This window comes from Mercenaria mercenaria, chromosome 3 (assembly GCF_021730395.1).
Source record: "Mercenaria mercenaria strain notata chromosome 3, MADL_Memer_1, whole genome shotgun sequence".
NCBI lineage: Eukaryota > Metazoa > Mollusca > Bivalvia > Venerida > Veneridae > Mercenaria > Mercenaria mercenaria.
The window spans coordinates 96626955-96646240 of record NC_069363.1 but is presented as its reverse complement, the minus strand read 5'-3'; the positions used below and the strand labels follow the sequence as shown (position 1 = coordinate 96646240).

Here is a 19286-nt window from a genome sequence, read left to right as displayed (position 1 = left end):
AGCCAGCTGGATGGCTTCCTCACATGAAGAATTCAACGCCCCGAGTGAGGCTCGAACCCACATCGATGAGGGGCAAGCTTCAATTAATTGAAGAATACGGTATTCAAGAAAAAGAATCTATCACTTGTGGAAGGTGCAGATGAAAGTCTGACTAGACAGTTACCCTCGAACCAGATATTCCCATCCGCACCTCCAACAAATAAAAGAATCTTATAATCTTATGTACCTGGTCACTCACACGCTTTACATGAAATGCACGCACTACTCGTGCTTAAATTGTACAATAGCTATAGAGAAGTATAAAAGAAGGCCAGTGTGATCATTGTATTAAGTCCACCCAAGAGCTGTTCTGTAACTTTGATGCAGAGAGACCCTAAACTTTTCAACGATAGAAAACATTAAATAAAATCTAGAAACTCTAGAAATGACAACTCTTGCCGCCTTAGGCCAGTACTTATAAGCAGAGATATCTATAAGTTTACTTTTCTTACAATTACACAGTTTAGCGGAAAATAAAAAAAAAAGTTTAAGACACAATAGCATGTATTACCTTTTTGCACAACAAAAACATTTAGGATTTATCAATATGCGTTTCATTTACCCTTTGCTTCATTCGATTTTGTTAGCTTACTTATGGTAATAAAAATAGCTTTTGATAAGCCGATAATAAAATGAAATACCAGAAAGTATCTTATAATGCACAGATAATACAGTTTTGCTTGTATCAAATTGTCACAACAGAAGCACTATTGTAATACAGAACAGGTAGGATTAGTAAGTCTCTGCGATATGAATACAAGATTCTTTTACTGGTTGTAGGCGCAGGTGGGAATATTCGGCCTCGAAGGTAACTGTTTAGGCTGTAACGAGGCTCTGCCGAGTTACCGCGTAAGTTACCCGAGAGCAAGCCACAAAAGAAAATACGAACAAATTGGAAACCTGTTGTTTTACTTGCAATTCACATAACCGGTATACGTTCATTAATATAAAAAAAAAAACGGCGAGATTTTTTCTTGCCTTACACGTAACAGGCTTATTCGGGTAGAGTGAAACGAACTGACCCAGCATTTGCATGCTAATGGGGAGGCGATATTTTCAACAAAACCGGTTTCCGTTGACTGTTAGCAGCGTTGGACGACAACTACACAAATTAAAGAACAATACATATACCTTACTGGCATATGTAAAAGGCATCTAAGATAAGACATCCACATAGAATCGTTCTAATTTCCTTGTCATAATGTCTTTCTGAAATGGCAAAACTATACGCGCGGCTTGAAAATATCTTAAGAGTTTTGTTTAAATGCATGGTGTGAAGACTTATCTCCGTGCATCTTTGATTCACATAGGGAAATTGTCAGTTACTTGCGGATAGCACTCTGACACCGGTGCAGTAAAATTTGCTATTGCAAACAGACAACTTGATCCACGTTAGAAAAAGTAGAATTTCAGGGTAGAAGACTCTCATTTAACTTAAATAACGAGCGATATAGGTACTTGACTGTTGTCAAGAAATAATAAAAAAAACACAAAGCGGCGGAGACCAAGAAAACTAATGTTAAGTTTCCAGTTCACAGAAAGGAGCAGTGTAAAAACGTTCCGAATAAACTTTGACGTGGTTAAACACGGTTGGTCTACAGAGGCCGAGAAGAATTTGGAATACTGAATACTGAATGGCGTATTTGCGTTCATTCATACAGACTTCTATGTTGTCTAATACATGATAATGTAAATTTATTAAAGTCAGGTACGATAGTGTTTGAAAGTCCAACACTGCTTTAATTTTACTTCTTAAAAGAATTGGAAACAGATTACTGAACATGATAAAAAAATTATAGTGGCCTCCGTAGCCGAGTGGTTAAGGTCGCTGACTTCAAATCACTTGCCTCACATTAATGTATGTTCGAGCCTCATTCTTCAGGTGAGGAAGCCATCCAGCTGGCTTACGGAGGTCGGTGGTTCTACCCAGGTGCCCGCTCGTGATGAAATAATGCACGAAGGGGCACATGGGATCTTCCTCCACCATCAAAGCTGGAAAATCGCCATATGACCTATAATTGTGTCGGTGCGACGTTAAACCCAACAAAATAAATAAAAATGCTATACGTTTTTATCACGCAAAGGTAATTTGACATGTCATGAATTTCATTGTAAAAATAAATGTACGAGATAATCGACTACACCTTAGTGACCTAATGAAAATATATATTTATTTACTGTTTATACATATAATAATGTTATCCGACTTCATTTTCTTTTCCTCTCATCGTGATAAAAGCTACACTTTTGTTTTTGTAATATAAAGCCTAAGAAACAAATGTATTTCAGTGAACTTCAAATATTACACCTGCTATATTTATACGAAATTAGTTTTAAGTGACATCGTTCACCTTTCTTTTTTGTTGTTAATCTTCTCTCTCCCGTGATCAATACCTTCAATACTGCAATCTATCTCTTGACATTTTACAATACGTTGAAGTGCGCATATATTCTCTGATTTTGTTGTGAAAAACGCGACTTATCGCATACAAATAGGGTCTTTGATCGTGATTTATGCGGAAAGAACATAATAAAACACTTCAGATTATTGTCTTTTTAATATCGACGCGGGTTTTGCTATTATTATCAAATATTGCTAAACCCTAAGAAATCAGTGCATTCAAAATATGTTCAGTTATCTTTTCAAACATGTTTCATGGTGCATTTTTTATAAAAGGATATAACATATTCTAAACATTGTGATTACAACGATTAAATTATTTTTTTAATTTTGGCACACACTGCTTTATTAATTTTCTTATGACTAATTTTCAAGTTTATTGTGAAAGCGGGTAACCGTTGCTGATACGTGTTTATTTCCGACGTAAAACCATTAGAAACGTCTAAAACATCACGTGTAGCGCATTGATGAGTCGATTAACCGAATATGACTTTCACTGTTAACGGAGGCGGAATTAATTAAAGGCGTGAAGTTTGAAACAAAAGATCAAAGATCTTAGGTGTCTATTTCAGTGACAGGTATTGTGTAGAATTGATAGTTTGTGACTTCTTTTCATATTTAATTTATTTAGGTGTAACGCGATATTTTAAACTAGTTTTTTTACGGTTTAGATATTTCTTATTGAATGTTTTATTTAAAAATTGTTTTTACTTTGATAACAAGTTATCGCCTCAAATATTGTAAATCTAAAAAGAACATAATTTCTATTACGACAGATGTTTAAAATGGATTCCAAAAGGAATTTATTGTTAGTAATCACATAATTATAATATTCTCATTTTGTCACTGTTATTTTGTAGCAGTGACAAGCGTGCAATCAAAATCGGCATGGATAGGATGACATTATTTATTCAAGAAAACTTAAATGGATATAATCTGCCATCACACACTTTGTCTGAGATACGTGGAGTCCTATTTAAAAGATTCGGAGCAAAGTTTTCTGAAGGTCTGTCGCCAGAAGGCCGTTTAGCAATGGAACAGGCAGCTAAACGGGAGGTGGAAAGTGCAAAAAGTTTACACAGCATGAAGGAAGGTACTTGTAAGCAGAATTCGAACAAAAAAGTGACAAACGGTCAGCGCGGAAAGAAAACGAAAACTATTACTTTTACGGACACATATGACAAGACATCCGTTAGAAAGCTTGATGGAGACATAACTGATAAAACTTTTAATAAGATGGACTTGCCAAAGCGAGCTATTGGAGGCAAAATTGCTAATGCGTTTGAGACTGTTGAAACTGTGGTTCATTGTGAAGTTGAAACTAGTCAAAACACAGCTGATGTTGATTCAACGGAATTACAGTCAGTAGAAAAATGTTTAGTTTGGATGGAAGTTCATAATGAAGCACCTACACCAAGTATCCCCGGCTCGGAATATTCAAGGAACTCATTACTAGCAGAAAACGATAATGAACAGCTGTAAACATATTTTTACGTGACATTCTCTATATGAGCCGCATCATGAGAAAACCAACATAGTGCGTTTGCGACCAGCATTGAGCCAGACCAGACTGCGCGTCTGGTCAGGATCCATGCTGTTCGCTTTTAAAGCCTATTGCAATTAGAGAAACCGTTAGCGAACAGCATGGATCCTGACCAGACAGCGCGGATGCGCAGGCTGGTCAGGATCCATGCTGGTCGCAAATGCACTATGTTGGTTTTCACACGGAGCAGCTCAATTATTACTTCACTCCAGTTCTCTGTAAACCTGTATAAATAAACCGTTGCTTTCATCAATCCCACTTTAATGTCTTTATCATTTATACTACGTGAGATCTAAAAAATATGTCAATCTGGAATTTTCTCTTAAGCAGCAATCGAACTACTCAACACTCAACAGTGACAGAATGAATAATTTATCTTATGTTGTTTTTTAACAAAAAAAAGCAATTACAATGATTATTTTGTGCAGTGTTAACGTTCAATGATCACGTTAAGGAAAATAACGCATTATATTTCTCAAGTTATTCCCCGACCCCTGATCCCACCCCATCCCCGAAATGTATTAGTGTACGTGTATAGGTGCTATATCTTCAAGTCATTCAAGAATTCAAGTTTGCATCTTAGCAATGGTCAATCCGAAAATGATTGGTGGAACTGTCCTTTTTTATTTATTATATAACCATTTTCACTGATTTTAAAACTACTGCATCGCACAGTATTAAGTCATATTGAACTGTAAACAAGGAAAAGATTTACATAATAGTAAAAAAATCTGTAGAAAGATTCTGTGGAAACGAAGAAAGCAACCAAGAAGAATAATAGCAGACTCGGTTTGATTGAGTCTGTTCATGAGAGGTAATGAAATCTGCAACACCTCTCACGCGACCCCCCCCCCCCCCCCCCCACCCGCACCGGCTTAAGCGGAACACAAAAAAGTAGCGGCCTCTGTTGTGAAAACCTATCCATCACATAGTTCAGTTGTGTTTTTGTACTCACTACATAAAACAGTGTATATGAATATTGTTTGAATGTGTCGAATTACAAAATGATTTCGTAGTCAATTATGACAACGAACAATAGACTAACGAAATTATTTAAGAAATAATATATCTCATCCAGTGATTTGTCGTTGAATGAAATAAATCATTGTTTGGAGTTCAGATGCGAAATAATTATATCACGAGGGCGCATCTGAACGACAAACAATGATTGTGTTCAAGAGCAAATCACCGTTGGTTTCTTTTCCAGCGCACCGCTATGACGTTTAACGCTATGACGTAATAATTGTTACGTCAGAAAAAATGAATTCATTTTGTTTAATAACACAGTTTTCAGCCTTCATTGTTTAATCGGAAAAGGTATCGGGTCAAAGGCCGCTCCAGCGGTTGGGGGCGGGGGGGGGGCGCACCCGGCGCCCCAGCCCCCTATAAACGCCCTAGCATAGTTAATTATGTCTTTTGTTCTGGATGAAAAAAAGTGCAAAATATGCATTTTTGCTAGCTCGCTACTCTCGCATACGTAATTTATCTCTTGTTCTAGGTGCAAAAATATTTTTTTCTCGCTCGCTACGCTCGCATAGGCATTGATCTTTTGTTCTGGTGGAAAATATAAAATATGCATTTTTCTCAGTCGCTATGCTCGCATAGGTAATTTGTGTTTATTCTAGGCAAACAAATATAAAATATACATTTTTTTCTGGCACAAAGTGTGCATGAGCTCCTATAACGCTCTTTACCATTTCTATGTTAATAGCCCTTGGTAATCCCTCTCAATAAAAACCTAAGAAATCCAATCGGGCTAAAAAATTATATTCTGAGATACAAGTCTGACAATTCATAAAACATTGACTATAATTAGGATGTTATTTGGATTGATTTTGTCACAAAACCTGTCCTTTTTCAATACCAAACAAAGCACCCCAGAACGCCCAAATTGCACCAGATGGACCCTTGTTTTCAAAACTTTACGGGATCTCACATTGCGCCCCCCCCCCCCCCCCCCACCGCACACACACCAAATCCTGGATCCGCCCCTGCGGGTCGTGTAAGAATGTAAAAATGTAAAATAACACACAACTTTCAGTCTTCTTTGTTGAGGACTAAACTGTATAGCTTGAAAATGAATGCGAATCCGTATAAAATATTAAAGAAAGGAGAGTGTTTCAAATAAGCTTACAGCGCCCTATATAATCTTGTATGCCTTTTAAATATATGTACATGTTGTAAATGAATTGTGATTAATAAAATATTGTTTCAACCAATTATTCAAAATAATAGTCTTAGTGTTCACGTGTCAAGTACTTGCCCTTTATTCAACAGTCATATAGACTAAGTGTAGAACACTTCTTGCTTGGACTATATCTTTGTAACCACTAGCTAGAATTAACCGAAACTTCACCTTCAAGAAGAGGTGCACATAATTATCTTCATTTTCCAGTGGAATAAAATAAACCGGCTATATTTATGAAGGTATGGAAACGTGTAAAACTAGAGATTCTTTTTCACGAAAAACTTACGTCTCCTACCAACTTAACATGCAGAAATTGTGAGCTGCCTCAAATTAAGGGTCATAACTCCAGGGAAAATAATTGAACCATAACATTCCAACGATAATTACCAGTACCCTTGACAGTGTGATCAGTCCTGTGGCGTTTCGTGGAATAAATGGTATAGGAGAAGTAGAACAGAAATCAAAGAATTTGACAGCCAAGGTTATGACTTCGCTGAAAATCGATAAACCAGAACTTGCATTAAGTATAATTATACTTCAGACTTATTACTGATGAGGTTTGGTGTAATTTTGATTCTATTAACAGGAATGCCCTGTGGTTTAAACTATACAAGAAGGGAGTTTCTGGGAAAATGTTAAGAATGCTAAGAGCCATGTACGCAAATGTGAGAAGCAAGATAAAACATTGTAACACGTATTCAGACTTTCTGAATATTGCAATTGGTCTAAAACAAGGGGACGTGTCTTCGCCTTTGCTGTATGCTTTATTTATTGGGGATATTGAACTGTTTTTACAAGGGAATTTGAATAACATTACTCTTAATGAAATAACTTTAATACTACTAATGTACGCTGATGACATGGCTATAGTTGCAGAAAGCCCTGAAGACTTACAGAAAAACTTGGACCTATTGTATGAATACTGTTGTAACTGGGGCATTGAAGTGAATACCGATAAAACTAAAATAATTGTTTTTTAAAAAGGGTGGTCGCTCACGTATGAATGAACACTGGGTGTATAATGGAGTTGACTTAGAAAGCGTAACCAATTTTAATTATCTAGGAGTGGTGTTCAGCTCATCTGGAACATTTAATATTAATCAGAATGTGTTGTCATCTAAAGGGCTGAAAGCAATGAACTTTCTCCTTAATAACATTAAGCAGTTTGATTTAAAACCTAAAATGTATTGCCAACTTTTTGATGCATTCGTATCCTCTACCTTATGTTACGGGTGTGAGATATGAGGCATGGTAAAATCTAAAGAAATAGAACGGATTCACATGAAGTTCTGCAAAAGGGTCTTGAACGTTAAGTTAAGCTCCAGCAACGCAAGTATTTATGGAGAGTTAGGGAAGTACCCTTTGTACATTAATCGCTTTGTGCGTGTCATTAAGTATTGGCTCAAACTTATTAATACTGATAACTGTGTCCTAGATACTTTATATTCTGCATCATTAAATGACTGTAACGTTTTAAACAAGAATAACTGGTGTAGTCATGTGAAGAGATTATTGTGTAATAATGGTTTTAGTTATGTGTGGGAAAATCCATATAGTGTCAATGAAAAACAATTTGTTGTAACTTTCAAACAAAGACTTATTGATAATTTTCTCCAAGAATGGCTTGGAAGCCTTAGTAATAATAAAGTTTTGTCCACACTGTACAAGTTTATAAAAACAGACTTTGGTTATGAAGAGTATATGGACATATTACCAAAGAGTAAGCGACGTGCATTGACCAGACTGCGAATATCAGCGCATTGTCTCAGAATTGAAACAGGGCGTTATAGTAGAAATAGAGTACAAAGAAACGAAAGACTATGTGAAATTTGTAGATCAGGTGAAATTGAAGATGAATATCATTTTATGATTATTTGTCAAAAGTACAGTGATCTGCGGAGAAGACTTATACCAAAATACTACTGGCATAGACCTAGTGTTATGAAATTAGTAGAACTGTTAAACTCGTCTAAGAAGAAGACATTGGTTAATCTAACTGATTACTCGATTGAGGCTTTTAAACTAAGAAATAGTACCATTAATAATGCGATATTATAGCTGATATCTCATCCTCATTTAACGGATTTGTTATGACAAAAGTAGTACGTTATATTATATACTATTGTACATATTTGACCTTTTTACATTGTATGTAATGTCTGGAAGAGGAACTGTAACAGTTCAATTCCTAATATGTGAAATAAAATTTCTGTTCTGTTCTGTTCTGTAATTCAGCCAAATATAAAGCAATTAGTGTAAACACTGTAAACATAACAAATCAAGGGTCATAAAGCAAAACACTATACTGGGCTTAACTAGGCTTGGCATTGATAACTTCTGTAAGGTTTGATTGGAATCTGCCCAGTGTAGTGAGAGAAGGTTTAGTGAAAAGCCGCCCAATAGTATAAGCGAAGTGTCAAAAGCATAATAAAATGTTATGAATCAAAGACCGTTACTCCATGTAAAACCATTGATCATGAACATGCTGACGAGTTGTATATCTATAATTGGCATTCATCACTTTTATGAGTTTGGTATAAACCAGCCCAGTTGTGTCGGAGGAGTTGTCTGAACAAACTCACATATATCAAATCGGTTTTATGCTATTTTGGTCCTCGTGCAATATACTTTGCGAAATCAGGTAATACATCTATCTCGTCCTCGTGCAAGCGAAATATGTTAATTTACTACAGATCTATCTCGTAAACAGATATGTTCTGCATAAAACTGCAAAAAATATATTGCACAGTCGTGCTTTTATTTATACTCTACAGTCACAGTTCGTTCGCATTTATCGCAAATTGGAGTGAACGCTTCTATGCAGTTTACAGGACAGTTATGGTATTGTCCATCATAGTCCATGATCGATTCGCATCCCTTACATTCGTAAAATGCTTTTTCACCACAAATCAAACATGTTGCTTTCTTGGACTGCTGTATGAACGTGCATCTCAGACAATAAAACGGTCTTTCTATTTCCTTACTGCACGCGTGTTCCTGTCCTCTATGCTGTAGTGCCTTGAAGCAATCTTCACATGTCAACGTTGGCATGTCACCACATCGTTCGCAATGAAAAGCCATCTGATGTAGAAAAGAAACACGAGTATAAGTTCTCAGCGCCAATTCAAATCATTACAAAATTAATTTTGCAAAATAGATGCTTACCTTCGATCAGAAATGTTTCATTTAGACCGAGCATACCTTCAACCAGAAACGTCGTTACAAAAAAGTAGGCGTGGTTGTATCGAACGTTTTTGATTGGTTGATGTATTGTGCAATAAATTATTTTTCTACATCATTCTGATTTTCGCCTTTGACCTGATCGCATCAGAACACCATGAGCAGCACCTTTGGCTGTTCACAACGACAACTGGATACTAACTCAGGTACACGTTTAGAACTTGTCTCTGTATTACAAGACGAAATTGGAGTTGTATCGTTCCAGTATGATCAATTTGCAAAAGTAACAAAGATATGAAGGTTGCCGGACACGTTTTATGTGAACTTGCAAAAGATAAACAAAGGTTGTATACTTTGACCTTATGTAAAATGGGCTCAGCCTCACTTTGTTTGCGTACAGTATACGAAAGAAAAAGTTGACCTACTCACACACACACACACACGGTTAGCAAAATCACTATGGCAGCAATCTGACTAAAGTACTTGATCTTCTAAACGAAGATCTGAGAACGACCTATTCACATTCGTCTTCTGTATATTTTGGATTTCCATTATTGCTATTTTTATGTTATCCAATCAGACGACTTGTTCGATTGTCAAAGGATAAGAAAAATATGCGGTTATTCCAGGACTCGAACCCGGGACCCCTCGCTTACAAAGCAAGTGGCCTACCGACTAAGCTAACCGGCTATCTGATACATTACAACATAAGAATTGTAAATATCAAAAGTCAATGCTACATGTAGATTTGCAAGATGTTGTAAGCTAGGCTCTGATTGGCTAGCGAAAGAGCCGTCAGAACGAGGCAATGAATAGGTCGTTTTCAGATCCTATGCGTAGCGTAAAATAGGAGATGTACTTTAGTCAGATTGACTATGGCAGCAGGCACTTTAGAGAATAATAATTCTCAAACTAGATTTTAAAAAAAAAATACACCATTTGTTTTTTTTAGATTTATCTATCTACAAACAGTGTTAAAAGTCATCACAGTAGTAGTAAATGCGCAGCCGAGACTAATGTGAGGCATTTCGCTCTTGACAAGTACAAAACAAAACATTTGTGTTTCAGTTTTTTAGAGTGCAAACAGTAATGTACACATGCGAAAATAATGTCATTACTTTTACAATAATCGCACTAGTCACGAAAATTGTCGATTTGCGTGGTGATCACATAACATAGTCAGAATGTTGATCGGGTCGACTTCATCCTTCATTCTGGGTTCCGTACTGATGTCACAATCGCAAAACGAACTGGGTCGCAAAGCGTGTTCGCACCACTCGAGTTCGATGTCGGGATGATATTTACTCATGTATTTTTGGAGCATGTATATCCATGTCGTGAAACTTACACCCAATTTCGTCCTTACTTTTGTTAGGTCCTCGTACTTGACGCAGAGACACTTCTCCGCTTGCAGAAAATCGAACAATGCAACTTTCATATCTACCAAAAAATTCACCGGCAAATTATTCCACATGTCAACGTACGAATTACCGGTGTGCACGATGGAGAAGTCAACTTTTAAATCCGGCCTCTCTTTTCTTACATAGGCTTTGAGTAAGCTTTCAGAAGCGTCTGACGAAAAGCCGAGCCATACTTTACTGTAATCAGCGTTATATACTTTATGATGTAGCGACACGGAGCTATTTTCCATGCCGAATGGAAACACTCCTTTACCGATTGATGCGTGAATACCCTCTATCATTTTAGTATTTTCCCAGACACCCATAACAAACTTTTGTCCACCGCAACACTAAAAAAAAAATTCATATAAGCGGAGATGATCTTCAGTTTCAAAAAAAAACGAAACAAACAAGATAAAGACTATACTCGCCGTTGTCTTAACCCTGGTGGCTTTAGTATTAACTATTGCCGCAGTGGTTATCCCGACCTGGTGGAACGTTACGTCGAGGATCACGATCGGACTGTTTCGATCTTGTATTCTAAACAAATGCGCCTTTAATACAGATCCGACGATACAACTTTCTGACAGATTAGAGGCGGCTAAATGGTTAGTCGTTGCAGCCTCCTTGCTTCTAGGAATCGCTTTCCTAATCGGATTTTCGCTTCTCTGTCTTAAAAACGCGTGTCTAGCAATCTGCGCATGCGTACTCGATGTAATAGCTGGTAAGTATTTGACATTCGAATGCTCTTGAGGCCGCTGATCGTGTGTGTGTAAAGTGGCTTTTAATTTGAATTATTATTTCAAATGTGTTATAATTATTGAAAACTGTGATATTATGTTTTTTTTATTACGATTTTTTTTCTCTAGGGGCATGTATCCTAGCTACTGTCGCTATCTCTGTAGAAGAAACGCGGAAAGCGCCAGAAATTACGACTTTAGAATACGGTATTGCCTTCTATTTAGCTTGTGTGGCTCTTGCTCTGGCCATTATTGCCGGAGTGATCTTCGCAATTTCCGCGCTGAAAAAAGAGAAGCGGCTCACCTAAAAAGGGTGTTGTTTCAACAAAAGTGATATCACTGCCTTTAAATTGTGAACAAGTAAGCAACTGTATTACATTTTAATGAAATATATGTACAATATACGAGGTTACACTTCCGGGGGTCTCATAGTATAACTTAAACGAATATGAAATACAAAAAACAGTACCATTAATAATCGTCGATATCAAAATAGATCATTTTATTCTTTTCGAGCATCTTCAGAGTCTCGGTCAGTATTTTATCTTCAAAATCGTCTACTAAGTCGTCGTCTAGGCAGAGATCGCAAAATCTGTACAATTCTTTATCGCCCTTAGCGTTCAGTAATAAATTAGTGCTATCGGGAGGACACCATCCATGCTCTGTGTAAAGGCACTCATCAGAACAGCAAAACTCTACGCCATTCGCTCCCAGATAGTACGCTTCGTGCAAAGCCTCTTCATCGCATTGTATTTTATCTAACGCCTCTTTCACGTAGTCGTAATTCATCGTCCATCTTAACAAATTCGACTTATTATCCTCCCACCAGTCTTCAAATTCATTTTCGGTGTAGAAATCTTGATGTTCGCGCAGCATTTCTACCGCCCTATTAGCGTAATCTATTACGTCTTGATCCATGGTGATTCGAAATAAGAAATAAGTCACAGCCTATATATATATATATTTAATAAAAAAATTATTTATGTCTGCCAAATACTTCCACGTTTTGAAGAGCACGGAATGTCATACATTACAAGCTGTGCTTTTAAAGACTAATGAAATTCATCTCATAAGCAAACGCTTCTATTTTCGAGGGATTTCTAACACATCACTTGTACACCCTCAAGTTACGAAAAGTGCCTATTTTAATGATATTGCATAATGTTGCAACCAACCATTCGAGCTTTTCTTTCATCGTTTCACATATAAATATACGTTTATCCCAATCAAAATCGAATTCGTCGATATCCCGAACGTTTTTCGGTATAGGAAGTTCCGAATCAAACACCAGAGTAACGACTCTTGCCAGAGCTATGATATAGATTCCGTGTTCATCGCTGTCGATTACCATCGATAGTATACGTTGTATTCTCAACCAAGACTCTTCGTCTCGCAAACTTTTAGCTGAAATGTGCACTATGAGATAGTCTTCGATTTCACGACCTACGAGCTCTTTGATTTCTTTTTCCGTACTAAGATGTGTCCGTGTATAGAACGAATTTCGTTTGGAAAATGCGTCCGAATATATGTAAGTAGACATGATTTTTGTTTGGTTTGTTTTTTTTAATGTCCGTCTCTTATACGTTTATATTAGATAATTTTTAAACAGAATTCGAAAACTCAACTACAAAAATTACTACAGCTATCAAGAGCCTTGTGTTTAGTCCACAAAATTTGACCCTGAATCAGGCAATACCGCACAGACAATTCAGATGATTGCTACTGATGATGCTAACAATATTGCCTCCACGTAAGCGAAAAGTTTAAATGATAGTTATTGCGCGGTAATGCCTTCATATACACATGACATAAAGTTTTAAAATAATGGAGGAAAGTATTTGCGAATTATATCCTTCTATTGTGGCCGGCAGGGGTTCCTCATCGTGCGGGACGTGATGATATCTGTCCGTACACGGATGAACGTACATAATGATGTGTTCTGCATTCCCTAATTTCATGACAGATATTTTTGTACGAACTATTATTTTAAGTTACGCATCAATCTTCTGTCATTCTATAAACGTTCTTAATCATGTGTGTTGTATTTAAAAGCGAAATGCATTTCTTTCTGAACATGTTGTTGCCTACCGCCTGTTAGTAAAGTAAGTCTTCTCGGAATAAAATTGATGAAAATTCGGCTAATGAATTATCAAAATGCATATTTTTGCTCTGTAGTGAAACATTTAATAGAGTTGGAAAACTCCATTGCGGACTACTAGTTTATATCCTTCGATTGTGGCCGGCAGGGGTTCCTCATCGTACGGGACGTGATAATATCTGTCCGTGCACGGATGAACGTACATTACGATGCACGGAACATCGACTTTTCCACCCATGATAGCGCTCAAGTACTTATAGTTATCCATATACCGCCTCGCTATTTTATTAACTACGTTCTCTAAATCCGTCGCCTCTTTTAGCGAAAGATTTCCGCTTTCGTACTGCTCCTTTTTGTCATCATAAGGAAACACGATCTCGTGATCGCGTAAACCGAAATCTTTTCGACACACCGTATTGATAATTTCACTTTGTAGCTGTTGTTCCTCGGTCCATACGACAAAATAAAGCTTCTCTTTATTTGCCGGCCTATATGCGGCAAAAACCTGCACAAACTTTGGAGTGGCGGATGCGATCTTCTCACAAATAGTTTTACATAACTCCCCGACTACATCAGATTTTCTACCTAAACGTCCAACAATATCCGAGAGTTCGCGCTCGTTAGGAATTACTCCTTCACCGATTAATGCGCGAGCATCCTGTATCGTTTGAACATTTTCCCAGACACCCATGATGATGATGGTTAATGACAACTTTTTTACACGTTTAATTTATTTTATTTGCCCTCGAAAAATTATTTATGCGTAACAAAATTATAAAGTATGTCTTGTCAACTTTTGTTACAAGTCAGTTTTGATAAAGTGACTTTATTGGCCCTCGAAAAAATTACTACAGCTGACGTCATTCGGGAAAAAAATTAATTTAATAAACATTTAAAAGCAAACACCGTACTACAACGGTACCAATGGATGATCTATTTACCGATGAATGCCCTATCAGGATGAGTCCTGTTGATGACATTGTTAAGCGAAGGAACTTTGAAAGGGAAGCGCGTTATTTTAATAGACGTTTGATTAGTAAACGATACTACAAGGGCGCCACTAAGGATGAGTTATTTACCGATGATGCTACTTTGCGAGAATGTCCTCTGCAACATGCGAGTATGCAGCGCTGTAGTTTTTGCTCAGGATCTTGCTGTTCAAAGGGTGACATTGTTAAGCAAAGGAACTAAAGTGCAAGATGAAAAACAACAAAAAAGTATTTCGAATGGATGTACGCTGGAATCAATGGACATACTTGATTTAAACACAAATGAGGATGTATGTGGTGATTTATATGGTAGAAACAACCAGAATTATTAGCAAGTGGGTTCAGTGATATGCAGAATATGCTGTTCGAATGGATGTACGCTGGAATCAATGGACATACTTGACAAATGAGGATGTATTACTCTTCCTGTTTTCCGAAAATGTTATTAAGCAATTTGTCTTTGTGATGCAAAGGTTATCGAATTTTTCGTCAAGTTTCTTTTTGTATTTCGTTTCAATAGAGAGTCGTGTTTCATAACAATCTAGTAAGTTAGTCTTTTTTTAACTGATTTTGTCTATTATAATTTTTGTTAAGAATTTATAATAAATGTATTACACTAGTCATCACAGATCTTGTGAAATTGATCTTCACCTTCCTCGAAAAATTTAGAAGTCGAATAATGTTTGTACACGAGGACGACGCAATACATTGGAGCTAAATGTTGACTTAATATGATACGTTTTATAATGTAATAACATTTAGACTGAAATTCTGTCCTGCATAGGTTGGAAATAAATTAACTATCTTAATGATGCATATTGTCTATTGTTTCTTTTCCATTTTAACTGCGATCTACCTCAGATTCGTAAATGTAGTATTACAACAGTAGCTTTTACTATAGTTTAGTACATGCTTCCCCTTGACCATAAACAGATACGTACTGTTGACCCTCTACTCGGACAGTTAAATCACATGACCATTCACACATTCGCATTCTGTGCTAACAGAAATCCAATATTTTGTAAACATATTTCTGCAGGTAAAACATGTACCGCTATCTGCAACTGTTATTTGTCGATTGATGTAATTATAGCAATGTTTCAATTGTCTATGTAAACGGTATTTATCGCGATCCTGTTATTGCTTGACCATCAATGTATTGCCCAATACAGTACTTGTATCAGTAGCTATCTGGTATATTAGCTTGGAACGATATTCGCCTTATTATTTCCCTATCGCTTACAATATTTCCAGTATTTACAAGTTAATTTGTTTCTGGTGGAATATTCGAAACAGAGTCACATTTGAGAATTAATCCAAGGCTCGACAAAAATTAGGGAGGCTTGAAATATGAAAAATTCAGATCATTGCAACTTTCAGGCTTTCTGTCCATATATACATTCAAATGCACTTGTTCAAGCTGAACCAGAAGATTTAAACATGTAGATATGAGTATATATGAACCAACTTAATTACAGTTTTTGGGACTACTTTCAGCCACTCATTACAGCGTATACTGGTACAACATGGTACTGATATGTACATGTAAACATCTTGAAATCTCAACCAGTTTATTTGTACATCATTAATTTGAGACAAACAACATTTCTTCAAACAATTCGATACGCCGAGCACTATAATTAAACGGTAAAATGTCCAAGCAATACTCTCCGCTACTGTTTCGACCCATTGTATATTTGATCGAAAAAAAAAATTTTTTTTACACACCTCCCTCGAAATATCCGTAATCGAAATACGCTCCTTTCTCTATTAACTCCTTCACGATCCCCAGATTATTTCTCCAGAATGCCATATACAGCGCAGATTCGCCTTTGTACGTCTCGCGATCTACTTCGATATCCGGATGCGTCAGCAAGAAACGAACCATTTCTATATCGTTCTTCTCGACGGCGTAATGTAACGCCGTTCTTCCGCTTTTACCGTCGCCAATGTTGACGTCGGCGCCTCTGCGAAACAAAAGACCTAAAATGAAGAATTCTCTTCGCATGGACGCCACGTGAACGCACGTTAACCCTTCGCAATTTCGAATTTGCGAAATGTCACTGATAGATCGAACAAGAGCGTCTACGGAATACCTGTCGCCTTTCTCACACGCGATATGTAAAGGCGTATTTCCCTTGTGGTCGCGAAGAGTCGCAATAGCTCCTTTGCTCAGCAAAGCTCGAACTATATCGATCTGACCAGTTAATACAGCGAGATGCAACGGAGTCTGAAGAAGATAGTTCTGAATATTCAACCAGCTTTTATCGATGAGTGTCAGAGCATTGTCGTTCATATAGCATATTATTGCCACATGAAGAATCGTATCTCCGTCCTTATCCGCATCATTTCCGATATGTAAACTATCGAACGTATTAACTAGTTCCATTTTTTTAAACATCCAACACACATATATCACCCCCCTTTATATGGGGGGTCTTTTCTATAATATTTTACCTTTATTTTCTAATTAAAAATCGATTTTCAAACACCTACCCTCATCCAGAAGTCTTCGTTCAAAATCATCGGGAAAAAAGTATGTACCACCCACTTCATGTGGGAGATATAACTACGTACTCTTCTCTAAATCAAACATTTGAATTAATTTCGAAAATGAACATATCTGCGCAATGGTCATTGCACAATCACCAATTCTTTCAGGAAAACGAATAATATCATGATGACCCATTGCAGTAGTACAATGTAAATTTTATGCATTGATCTAAATCCAGTTTAATTCAGTTTTGACAGCTGTAAAAACATGACGTACTTCCTTTTTACGGACGGAAAGATCCCGCGTTTTGTTTATACGCTGCTGTAAGAAAGAAAAATGTTTAAATAATCATTTCTTGGACTTTATTTGTACTATTATTTGTTGAAAATGGCATGCAAGAAAAAGATTCAAGCACTTGTGGTAGGTGCAGATGTAAATATCCGGCTCTCGGGTACCTTTTAAGCGACAGATCGAACAAGAGCGTCTACGGAATACCTGTCGCCTTTCTCACACGCGATATGTAAAGGATTTTAGTTAAAGAATCTTATAGACTTGACTGGCTGCTAATTTACAAACAATGCAACATAATACATTAATGAATATGTTACTCTCACTGTTTCTATAAACAAAACTTCGGGCTAATACATTTTACGTTTCCTAACGTTACGAGTGACGGTTGCTAATTTCTAGAATCAGTAATAATCTATCTAATTCTGTAATATTTACGTGAACAACCTTTGTCTAAACGATCATTATGCTTGAGAGAAAAAATCATCCGTTTGATTTTATGCGAAAATAGTATAATCATATAATATTACGTGCACATAGTGAAAGTTACTGATTATTGAGGATATTGTGTCAGTAAACACTCATATATAAACAAGTTTATTACTTGATAAAGGTGGACCATTTAAGTATCAAGGATGCAATATAGTTCGGTATACTAACATGTCGTTACTGAAACGATCGCCGTTTCACTCCTAACAAAAATAAAAAATAAAACGATGTACTAAACTTACTGGGGGCTTCCGTGGCCGAGTGGTTAAGGTCACTGACTCAAATCACTTGCCCCTCATCGATGTGGGTTCGAGCCTCACTTGGGGCGTTGAATTCTTCATGTGAGGAAGCTATCCAGCTGGCTTACGGAAGGTCGGTGGTTCTACCCAGGTGCCCGCTCGTGGTGAAATAATGCACGGAGGGGCACCTGGGGTCTACCTCCACCATTAAAGCTGGAAAGTCGCCATATCCTTAGGACGGCCAGCACATATTTATGCAATCTCGCCAGGCATATGTATGTTTTTGACAACACAGAAAATGACGTCACTCGACCTTCAGCTATTTCCGGAAGTAAATAAAATGAAAGTAGAAATGCTAAACTTGAAAACGAAAGCCGCATTTTGATTCGTAGATAGTCAGGGGTCACGCGCAGGGGTCAGCCCGTCTAAATGTATGCGCGTGGACTTTTTTTTTTTTTTTTTTTTTTTTGTTCCTTTTGCTATTGGTGAGCCAATTTTCAGCACTTTATTACGAATTGAAATTACCTGGGCTTTAGTACAGCATGTCAGCTTTTAATCTACGAAAAAATATTTGAGCTCTGGATAAACAGAAATCCCACAGGGGTCCGTAACGGACCAAGGGTACATTGATAATTTTGGAACTTCATCAAATCGCTCAAAATATCATTTTTGATGTTGTCTGAGAGTGTCAGTATATGCCTCAGATGTAAGATATTACCGTATAAGAGAGCTGCAGACCTAGACATTTCAGGAATATTTTCAAAATAAGTTTCGTGTAATTAATGTTGCTTCTACGGAAGCGTGAAAGGGCCATCAGACGCTAATACGTTTAGTACGTTAAGGCTGTGGAAAGGATATGACCTATCATGTGTCGGTGCGACGTTAAATTCAACAACAAAAACTAAACTTACTGATATACCAAACAATCAATAATATGAAATTCGTGAAATACAGGGGATTTGCATGAACAAACGTTTGTTTTTGTGGGGTTTTTTAGTTGTTTTTTTTTTTTTTTTTTCGTTTTTTGTATAGCTAATATGCCATTTATGGATGTTTTACTATTGACATTAATCTTTAAATTCCTTGACACTTAGTTATCATGTTGGTATCATGTCGGCATAATATCGCTAATGTTTTATCTCCGACCTTAAATTATTTTTAGATTTTACATACATACATGTTCTGCATATACAGTTTT

At 36.8% G+C, this 19286-nt stretch overlaps 2 protein-coding genes across 2 annotated transcripts; one reads left to right on the top strand and one right to left on the bottom strand.

The window, feature by feature from the left end:
• Positions 1-2577: 2577 nt before the first annotated feature.
• LOC123523336 (uncharacterized) lies at positions 2578-4236 on the top strand. The gene is made up of 2 exons (XM_045301023.2): positions 2578-3018; positions 3301-4236. Exon 2 carries the CDS (start codon positions 3329-3331, stop codon positions 3920-3922), a length of 594 nt encoding a protein of 197 aa, XP_045156958.2. The 5' UTR covers positions 2578-3018; positions 3301-3328; the 3' UTR covers positions 3923-4236.
• A 12062-nt stretch (positions 4237-16298) lies between these two features.
• On the bottom strand, positions 16299-16967 carry LOC123564212 (NF-kappa-B inhibitor alpha-like). The gene has a single exon (XM_045357597.2). It carries the CDS (start codon positions 16965-16967, stop codon positions 16299-16301), a length of 669 nt encoding a protein of 222 aa, XP_045213532.2.
• Positions 16968-19286: the final 2319 nt, after the last annotated feature.

What these genes read in the sequence shown, in the direction of transcription:
- LOC123523336 (XM_045301023.2), top strand. Translation starts at nt 3,329, where the DNA reads ATGGATAGGATGACATTATTTATTCAAGAAAACTTAAATGGATATAAT.
- LOC123564212 (XM_045357597.2), bottom strand. Translation starts at nt 16,967, where the DNA reads ATGGAACTAGTTAATACGTTCGATAGTTTACATATCGGAAATGATGCG.